This window comes from Neopelma chrysocephalum, unplaced genomic scaffold (assembly GCF_003984885.1).
Source record: "Neopelma chrysocephalum unplaced genomic scaffold, ASM398488v2 Primary Assembly neopelma1_128, whole genome shotgun sequence".
In the NCBI taxonomy this organism is placed as follows: domain Eukaryota; kingdom Metazoa; phylum Chordata; class Aves; order Passeriformes; family Pipridae; genus Neopelma; species Neopelma chrysocephalum.
Window position 1 is genome coordinate 1,010,665 of NW_020897790.1, and position 10,516 is coordinate 1,021,180.

Consider the following 10,516-nt stretch of genomic DNA (forward strand, 5'->3'; position numbering starts at 1 on the left):
GCTCCCATCACTTCTGCTGCAGTGCTTGAAAAAACAGCCTCTATAAATACACTGAAAACCCAATGAATTACAGAAGCATGAAATGACTTCAGTAGAGGTTAAAAACACCCTGGCATCACGCAGAATGCACTAAAAATATTAAGTCTAGGGACCTCACTGCGCCTCTCACATCGGACTACTGCTGATTTTAACAAGGAGGTTGCTCGGGGAAGCTGCCAGATGAGGAATTATCATCCCCCCAGCCTCAACATGTGGATTTAGCAGCTATTTGCAGAGGCTAACGAAGGCATCTGTGTAAACAGGATGCTGAGGAAAAGATATGACCTTGAAGATCGGATCAGCCCCCTGGCTGGTACCTGCAGAACAAAATCCATGTTCCCGTGCAAGACCAAAAGGAGGGAAATGATCGGATATTAACGAACAGCTGTAGGGTCCCCTATGCTAGATTTTAATCCTGCACCTTCTTAACAAAGCCACGGGCTCAAAAGCATCAAGCACTGCTTGCTGATACCTTGCTGGCAAGCAATGAAAGCCCAGCAGAAACATTCTGCGTAGAAAGCACCACTCCCAGTTTACTTTTGACACTAATAGTTCCTATTTTTATTAGGGAAATCAGCATGATGTTAATAATTCAAAAAATGGTGATGAGAGAGCTTCACATCACAAATCAATGCTCCTGGCAGCCTGGACAGGTATGTGCAGCAGGACACAGCAGGTACCCACAGCCAGATTTCACGAGATAGAAATGCCAAGTGGAAAGGAAAAGCATCACAACTGCACAGCCCGCTCCTAAGATGCAAAAAATATCATGGATGACGCCTTCTCCCAGGGATTTCAAGAGGCTTGCCTCTGATCTCACAGATATTTCTCTGCCTGAAGCAAGAAGGAGAACTGACACTCTTATATCTTGTGAGCTTAGATCTTCTCCCACAGAATGAGGTCAGAGGAGACGGATGGATCCGTGGCAACCCCAGCACACTCCTCTCCAAAGAGTGAGGAGATCCAGAGGTCTCACCACTCTCCCAAAGCCAGCAAATCCCTCTGAAACTGCCTGGAGAGGATCCTATGACTAAGAGAAACCCTGTGCTGCACAGTTCCAAAGCAGGACATACACAGGCTTGTTAAGCCACATCACCTTCCAAAAGAAATGGTGGGATCAGTGTTGTCTTAATTAACTCTGCTCAGAAGAATCAAAGTATTAAGGCAAATTCATGGAAAAGAGACTTAAGAACTATTCCTTATGTCACTTAATGGAAGCACACAATTCATTTTTAGTTTGGAAGGTTTCCACGTAATGGTGGATTGAGGCACTTTTAGATTCCCTTTCCCATAAGCACGGTGATCCCACATTTTCACTGGGAAATTGAGACAGAAAGGAGTAGATGCAATTTTTTAAGTGCTTCCTATTTAAAACCAGACCTATGGAACACTTAAAATTCTGATTCTCAAAACAACAACAGAAAAAAAAATCCCTTGCAATAAAAATGTACCAAGTTACTCTTACTCTGAGAATTCAACAGTAAACTAATTCCATACGTACAACAGAAAATCAGGCTTTTTGCATATATAGAAGAATCTGTAAAACTGAAAAAAAAAAGCAATGTGGGAAAGAAATTGCTAACAAGTTTGCTCATGTTTTCCCCTGAAACCACCTTTCCAGGCTCAGTGGATGAAAGGATTTACTACACCTCCTAACTGAGCACTGGCTCTCAGAGTGTCAGTAGTGACAACTCCGCCTCCACCCCAAGTTCCCTATCTTTGCCATCTCACTGCAAGACCCTGACTTTCAGCTCCTGTCCACATCCCTGAAAATTTATTATACTTAAATGAACATTTCCCAGTTCTGAGCCTGCAAGAAGCTTCATTTCGATCTCCACAAAACACATAAAGCAGGTTGGGAAACTACTTTTCTGTTTTGTTTTTTGAGGAACGAAACACCCGGCTTAAAATTATTCAAATTAATGCGGGAAGGAATCGTGCTCAAGATTTATCCTTTGGGGGAGGAGGGAGAGGTTATTTCCCCTCGCTGATCCTCAGAAACACAGAGCCCAGGACTCTCCTTTAGCTGCAGCATGGCAGCTGGGAATACAGAGATGCTCTGGATGCTGAGCTCCCGGGGTTCATCAGAGGATTCGTTACGGGATGATCCCAGAGCCGCTGCACTGATTACAAAACCCAGTGTTTTATCCTAACGGGGCTCCTTAATCTACGGCTCAACAATAAACCACAGCACCAGGAGAACTACAGCAGTCTCCCAATGGAAGTTTGCTGCCTGCATTCCCACTGGGAGCTGTTTAATATGCCTGGCAGAAACACTGGCATCCCGGCACCATAAACTTCTGAGCCCCACACGGCTCCTGGCAGCCACTTCCAAGGCTGACAGGTCCGAGTGCTGAAATCAATGCTCCCATCTGGGACAGCTTCAGATTTGGGATTTTTTTGTGTTCCTGAAAGGAATCTATTGGGCTCTTTGTGAATTCAGCAGTTACAACAGCACCAACTGGAGAGCTGAACAGGCTCAGGGAATGATTTATCCTGGACAACTCTGAATCAATTAATTTAACTATAACTGCATTTCTCATGGGGACAGGAGTTATTTAAGGGGAAGGAAAAAAAAGGGGGAAAAAATGCAGTGAAATCAACCTAGAAGACAAAAAATTCCACATGGGACCACTGTCCAGACACAGTCCAATTGTGCCTAAGGTTTATGATGGATTAGAACACTAATAATCTATTTCAAAAGCCTGAGGAGACATTCAGTTCCTCGGAATTTCTTCACCCAAGATGTTTTGAGGATGAAGAACAAGGTCTCAAACACATCTTGGGCTGGCAAATGTGCCAGCACTAGTACAGAGCAAAGTGACCAATTTCCAGTCAATGCCAACAAGAGTTGGGGATCCCCCTTCCTCAGTTATCTTAGCCATTTTCCTTTTCTTCACATCATTTCTGGTTTTACCTATTAGATCCAATCAAACAGTCACAAACAACTCGGATTCTCCACTAGGAGACATCAGTAACACAACCATCCTGTACTCATAGATCCAGAAATCCATGTGTAAAGAACCTGCTGTCTCACAGGGACTGGAAGTGCATTATAGGCTTTTTCCACTGGCAAAACCTGATTTCTATCATTTTTCTTATCAATTCATCAGACATCACAGCCCCTCCTCTAAAGAGAAAACACAAATGGGAATCCTGACCAAGGTTTTGAAAGGGTTGAGGAAAGGGAAGGAATGAGGAAGTGACCGAACAAAGGAAAAAGAGATTTTGCATGATGGGGATTTACAAAGAAAAAGTAAAAGACAAATTACAAGGTATTATTTCCTAAGAAAGCTCTTCAAATGCACCCTGAAAGATGGAAGGCACAATGACCTGTGAAATTTCTAAAGGCTGTGTAATTGTGAAATTGTCATCCTGGTGAATGAATCCATGAGGAGCCCAACATCTCCTGCCAAGGCTCTGGCACACAGCTCCTCTAACTGGGGTATTAAATGTTAATCATCTACTTAAGTCAGCGCTCGTGGCTGAACAGCCACCATCCGGGAACTCACTGGAATGGAAAATGTGGAACAGGGCAGCCCTTGTAAAGACCCTGATCTCCAAATAAAGCCGATGCCAGATCACCTCCCACGACACAGGAAAGATTAAAGCACGAGTCTTTCACCAGCCAGGACAGAGGACAGAGAGGGAAGACCCCTGGAGCAGAACACTACAGCCAGCAGACACTCCCACCTCCAAGGAAAAGCCCTTGTGGACAGCAGCGAGTCTCCAATTAAAGCTCAAAAAGCCCCACAACCCCCAGAGTTGCCTCTTGGAGTTTATCAATTTTTCCATGTACCTTTTGTGCCATCCAAAGCAAAGAGGAGCTGTTTCAGAATCTCTTCTTGCCAAAAACACTATGTGTGACTGCATGGGAAGAGCATCCCATGGATTCTGGGGCCAAACGCTGTTCTTAAACACACACGGACGACTGAGAAGGACCGTGACTTTACTGCTGGGCCCTGGACTGCTGGAACATGAGATCCAAAAAAATGGAGGGAAAAAGAACAACTTCTGACCAGTGAGTGTGCTGTGAGAAAGCACAGACACCACATATGCACCCAAGGGTTGAAGAGGAGGGAAGTGGATGATAAATTCAGTGTATTCAGCCTGCTGGGCAAGCAGGGCAGAGAAATCCCCCTGGGGTAAGCCGAGACACACTGGCTTTGTGCTTCAGGTGCACCAGGGTAAGTTAAGGCACAGTGCTTGATGCAGGTAAATCTGCCTCATCTCTACTTGGACACCTCATGGAAAGGGACACAGCTACTCCCAGGGAGCAGCACCTGGAGAAACCAGGAGTGTGCCCAGCCGGTGCCACTTGTGGCTCCCAGACACACAAAGCTGGTGCTGCATCCATGTATCTCTCACCACTTGTGTCCATTGCTGTTGGCTCACGGAAAATGTGGCAAGGAAGAGCCCTGCCACAGGGGTATGTACTATGTCAAACCCTGTCTACTGTGATATACAACATAATTAATCCTCCAGTTTTTACTGCCTGTCATCGCTGTTCACCAGGTCCAAGCTGCTGAAAGGAAATGTGTGATAATTCCAGAACATCCCAACTCCCAGTGTGCTGTGCTCTGGGTCCCTATAACATGAGGGATCATTTTCTCAGACCAGAAAGTGACATTTAGAACCACAAAGATAAAAAAGAAAGATTATTTCATATTAAAACCAACTCTTTTACTGATCAAGGGACAAGAATCCACTTCGCTCGTGGGAGAAAAATCCTTACCTTGCACCTGAGCTTCTCTTACCTGGTCCCATGAAATCAAGAGCCCACGCCCATTCCTCTACATTTCACTGCTGTTTTCAAGCAAAACAAAGAAAGAACACACATGCAGCACACGCTTGATTCAAAAAGCACTTTTATTTTGGAGTCTCAGTTGATCCCAGCTTTCTGAAACCCATGAGCAGAGGAGATTTGCTGCATGAGAAGCATCTCATTATTGTATTAATAAACCTTAACTGCATAGCATTCATGTACACCAAGAGGATGTAGCCCCAGGCTAAACAGTGGCGTTTAAATCACATTATTTAAAAACAAAAGCATCTTGACCATTCTAAGAGTTAACAAGCAAACCTTTCAACTGAAATCTTCACTTCTGATCTCATTTTTCAGTAGTAACTTGTTATTCCTTCTAAAGAAATTGAAATGAAGCTCATTTTCCACTGCTAATTTGAAATGTTCCCTATCCAGAAGTGCTCTGCACCTGCTAACATTTATTTTAGATAGTCACTAAATTTATTCAGAGTAGAAGCTCTCTGGAGTGGGAGACTTAAAAACTGGGGAAAAAAACTCATCATTTTTTATTTATTACCTTTCCCCTCTCATTTCTGTCCAGCACAAGCTACAGATGGAAATGGAAATTTGATTTAAAAAGCATCAAATCAGGCTTTCTTTAAACTTCTGACAACTAAATGTACACAGGTAACCACAAGATGTTACTGAATTTATCAGATTTAAAGGGATACTTGAATGAATAAGGATGTGCAGTCGGTCACATCAGATACTTCAAACTGGTTTATTGTCACTGATATGAGCTAAATAAGCCAAATGACTTAAAAAACAGCTCTGAAGCCGAGCAAGCAGCTGCCTCACGCTTTGTGGATTAAGTTAGGGCTTTTTATTCTGTTCATAATTTTCATTCCAACTCCAAGATTAAAAATATTTCCTTTCAGAAAAGCTTCTTTAGTGCTTTATAGTGCTAAAAAAGCACCATATTTGTGTCTCAGAAAACTTCTAAAAGAATATGTCAGTGCAGAAATTTCTCCTTATGTGCATTACCAGCAGCTGGTGCAATAGGCAACATCCATGTTTTAAGAAGGACAAAATGAAAATGTCCTGGAGGTTGCTCAGCTGGACTTTCTGAAGTGTCTACTAGACATCAGCTCATTTATCAAGTGACACTTGCCATTTAAGCCACCCTAATTCACAGCCCTGTGTTCTGCTCCCCTTTTCCCAGGGCTGAAAACTCTTCCTGGCACAAGCCAGCTGTGGATTTGATCAACACCTCCCACACACACCCCGACTTTTGGAGAGGCATAAACGTGCCCTTCAGCTAAGAAAAATTACCGTGTGTTTTCTTCCTTGCTAAGTAAAGGAAGCTGCTGTGCTGCTTGTGTGGATCTGAAAACTCCCTCAAAGGTGAAGAAGCCAGAGGGAGGAACGCCAACCAACTGCACACAGGTGGAAATCACACCCAGAGAGGTGTTTTCCTCAGAGGAAAGCCATGAACACAAGCTGACCCTGGACGTACGAGGAGCCAAGTCAGTCAAACAAGATGCAGAACTTTTGCAGCATTAACAATTTGAGCAACTCTGCAGTGCCTGCACCACTACACTTAAATGTCTGATTTACGCACCAAGGATTTTTCCAAGTGACTTCAGAGACCTCTGCGGCAAACGGCATTCCTACAAAAACCCAGCAGAAACACAGCACGGCCTGGGTTGGAAGGGACCCTAAAGATCATCCAGTCCAACCCCTGCCATGGCCAGGGACACCTTCCACTAGCCCAGGCTGCTCCAAGCCCCATCCAACCTGACCTTGGACACTGCCAGGCATGGGGCAGCCACAGCTTCTCTGGGCAACCTGTGCCAGGGTCTCACCACCCTCACAGGGAAGAATTTCTTCCTAATATCCCCTCTAATCCTGCCCTGTCAGTGTGAAGCCATTTCCCCTTGTCCTGTCACTCCAGACTCTTGTAAAATGTCCCTCCCCATCCTTCTTTTAGGCTTCCTTCAGGCCACAATTAGGTCACACTGAAGCCTTCTCTTCCCCAGGCTGAACAATCCCAATTTTCTCAGCCTTTCTCAGCAGCTTAGAGAGCTGCTCCACCCCTCTAATCTTGGTGGCCTCCTCTGCGCAAAAACATGGAGAAAAATCCTGGCTAACAGGAGACACTGAAAGGAAGCAGTGTTTCTAACCATAGTTTAAAACACCAAAGAAGTTGCTACAGGTTCTTCTTGGAGGTTGTGACCAGCTCTGTGAGTGCCACAGGCGTCCTGTGTCCTGCATCACCCTCGTGTCTGCCCCCAGGTTTACTGCAGAGCAGCCCTCTTGGGCGGCTAATGACAACTACTACAGTCATTTATTAATAAACACACAATAACCTCACTAAATACAGTGATAAACACCAACTCAAGGATACCGGGAGCAAGTTTTTTCAAACAGGAATGATCTAACCTAGAATATAACCTCAGTCCTTACGTACAAATGATACTAGAGACACCCACAGCAGCATTTCAAACACATGGCAGCAGTGAAAGAAAGAGCAGGGAAAAAAACCACCAAAATTACCAGAATACCAGGAAAACACAAAAGGGAATAAACATCTTTGGTAATGAGGGACATGAACCCCTCACTTGCCAACTCAGCAATGCTCAGCAGGAAGAGTCCTGCCATCCAGTTCACTCCAGCTGGAATCTTTAAACAGTCCAATGGCTGTCAAGACCCTCCACTGTACATCATATTAAGGGGAGCAAACACATTTAGCCTGCTCCAACTTCCTCCCAATCCACCCACCAAAAACACTTGACTCCAGCAATTCCCCTCTTGGAGCAGAAAAACTTCCAAGCCCCCAAGTCCACACTGGAAGGGCAAAGGAACCACCTGCCACCAGCTGTTTCCACAGTGCCCAGTGGCCGTGTGTCACACATGCAGAGCGCACAGCCCGCTTTGCTCCAAGAGAAATAAAACCCCAGGCAGCTGCTGCCTCCCTGCCTGTGCTAACAAATCCCTGAGCCAGCCTGCTGTGGGACTGGAGGCAGGTCCAGAAGCATTCCAGAGACACAAAGTTGCTCAGCCGTTTCCTTTTAGCCAGGAGTACCGGAGCAAGGCAGACAAGAGTGTTACAGAGCAAAACACTGTTCATAAATTCTTAAAAACTGTGATTCTCGTACAAAGTCATTCATGGGTTATGTACACGCAAAGAGAGACACCAGAAAAGGAAAGATGTTGGATTTATAAAGGAGAGACTCACTTTTATACACAGGACTCACTGTGACCAGCTGAGAGGAAAAGGTGTTGAGCTGTTGTCATTAATTCGGGGAAAGAAACACATATCCTGGCATTACATTTTACAAAGCATCACCTCCCTCGTGCCTAGGACTGGATATTTGTCACTCACATGGCTTCCAAGAACCTGAAAATATCCCACATCACATCTTTTCACATGCTGGCCAAAGGAGCCCCAGACAGACACAGGCATTAGTTACTCCCCTGCTGTTTTCCAGCAGACTGACAGAGCTGTGACCTGCACTCCCGTTGCAGGGGTGACAAAAATCAAGGACTAGACTCAAGTTCAACAGCACCTTCTCAAACCCTTCCCCAGTGAAACACGTGTGAGCTTTTACCTACCTCAAACAAGAGGCCATGGTAGACGCAGGCACCTGAGGGAGCAAAGGAAAATAAAACAGGTTAGAAACCAGTGATAGCAACACATTGCTCAGTGAACCTGCTCTGGCACAGCACGAGCAGCGCTGAGCAGCCACCTCTGGCCGTGCACTCGCCAGCCACGAGGAAAATGCAGTTCTGGGCCAGCTGGGCAACCCCTGGGTAAGCGACAGGGACTCAGGTCTAGTCGGGCTCAAGAGAGGCACAGACAAGGCAGACACAAAAGGGGAGGCTGCCAAAACAATGGTGAGAGAGCCAGCCTGAATTGCCACCCCTAAATCACTCCTCCATGCACAACAGGACAGCTCACAGGGCTCCTCTTGCTTCAGACTTCCTTGTCCTCGCTGCTGGCTGAGAGAAAGGTTCTCCAAGCCAGGGAAAGAGACAGGCGCCCATCCAAGCACACTTTGCATATTCTACTTCAATCATCACATAAAAGGGTAGGAAATAAAACCAGGAATAAGCTGAATGACAGCTCTTCCATTGATTTGCTGGGAAAACAGTTGTTCTTGAACAACTACACAGATCTGCCTCCTGAAAACGTGACAGGAATGTGTAACCAAAAGCAACCCAAGAAACTCAGAGATGAAAAGGAAAGAGAACGCGGGAAAGGCTGCCTTGAGGGACCCCCCGGAGAAGTAAGAATTTCCTTGTCAAAGAGTGTTGTTTCCAAGAAATGCATATTAGACAAATCTGTACAGAAAACCTGGGAGCTAACACTGCTTCGAACCAAAAGCTCCTCCTTCGAGCCCGACTTCAGCTCAGTTGCAAGAGACCACGGAGGCACCATTGGGAATTATTTTCCCTTGCCAAGATGAGCCACAAGAGCCCAATCATGTGCCTCTCAAATTCAGCAGATAGCTTTCCTTTCGGCAAGAGAGGATAATTTCAAGGTTCACCGTGCAGCTGCACCTCAAAATCCAGTGCAAAACACAAGGTCACATATTGTTGGGAGGCATGTGGGGGACAAAAAGCCACGAACAACTTAATACCAGTTAGTCAAAACCAGCACAACTCACATGTTTTACCCCCCATGGGCTGACTGCTTTTTTTTTTTAGCTCACTCACAGATATAGTTCCTTAAAAGTATCAGCATGCTCATCCCCTCCGAGGCCAGAGCACAGAATAAGGACTATACAGGACTAGAAAGCAAACTCACAAAGTCTAATCCTTCTCCAAAGAGGGCAGAGACATATTTCCCTCCCTCACAAGTTACCAAGGGGGACACTAAGATACAACCCAACTTTGCAGGACTTGGAAAATCCTTAAATACCTTTGATTTTTATTCCCAATTGTGAGCAAGCCAAGGACATCACACACACATCAAGCAACTCTTGTTACAGCGCCCTCATTTTCATTGCAACCCCCAGTCCCCAGGGTGATCAACACCTGTTGCAAAGCACACCTGAAAACGCTCCTGCAAATGATGGTTCTGCCTCGCACACGCCGAAGCAGCTTTTGAGTGGCAGCATCGCATAACCTTGTCCTTGCCACAGGTCTGTCCAGAACACCACGAAGACAGCCGGTGTCCCCCCGAGCACCCTCACAGCGACATGCACACACAGCAAGTTGCGTTCAGCCCAATTCCACTGAATCCCGTTCAGATGAATCCTCCTAAAGCACGGGAAGGCGGGCGGCTGGTGCCCGCTCCCCGCACGCATCCCAGGCGATGCCCGGCTCCCACCACAGCATTGCCGAGCCCTCCCCACGGGCACCGGCACCCGTGGGGCGTGTGAGGGCTGCGGGCCGGCTTTGTGCCCCCTCACGCACGGGCACGGGGCGGTTTCTGTGGGTTCGGACAACCGAAGCCCTCACCAGCCGCCTGTGGGGTAACAACCCCCCTCACCTGGGCAGGGGCTCCCCGCTGTCCTGCGCTGCCTTCCCGCCCGGCGTGAGGGGCAGCCCCGCGGGACACGCTCCTCCATCCCCGGCGCTCCACAGCCGCTCCCCGGGCACCCACCGGCGGGGAAGAGCCGCGGGAAGGGCCGGGCGCGGGCACCGCCTCGCCCCGGTGCCCCTCACCTCGCCGGAGGAGAGGCCGCCAAAATGGCGGGGGGCGGAGGCGGACCCCCCGCCCGGGCC

At 46.9% G+C, this 10,516-nt stretch overlaps 1 protein-coding gene across 1 annotated transcript in view; it reads right to left on the reverse strand.

Moving 5' to 3' along the window:
- The window catches only part of FRAS1 (Fraser extracellular matrix complex subunit 1), a 98,127-nt gene extending 88,032 nt beyond the window's left edge, over nt 1-10,095 (reverse strand). Inside the window, exons 1-2 of the mRNA XM_027698516.1 lie at nt 9,840-10,095; nt 8,399-8,430 (exon numbers count right to left, since the gene is read on the reverse strand). Of these exons, the coding sequence (XP_027554317.1) occupies nt 8,399-8,430; nt 9,840-10,095 (288 nt within the window). The remainder of the gene's footprint in view (nt 1-8,398; nt 8,431-9,839) is intronic.
- Nucleotides 10,096-10,516: the final 421 nt, after the last annotated feature.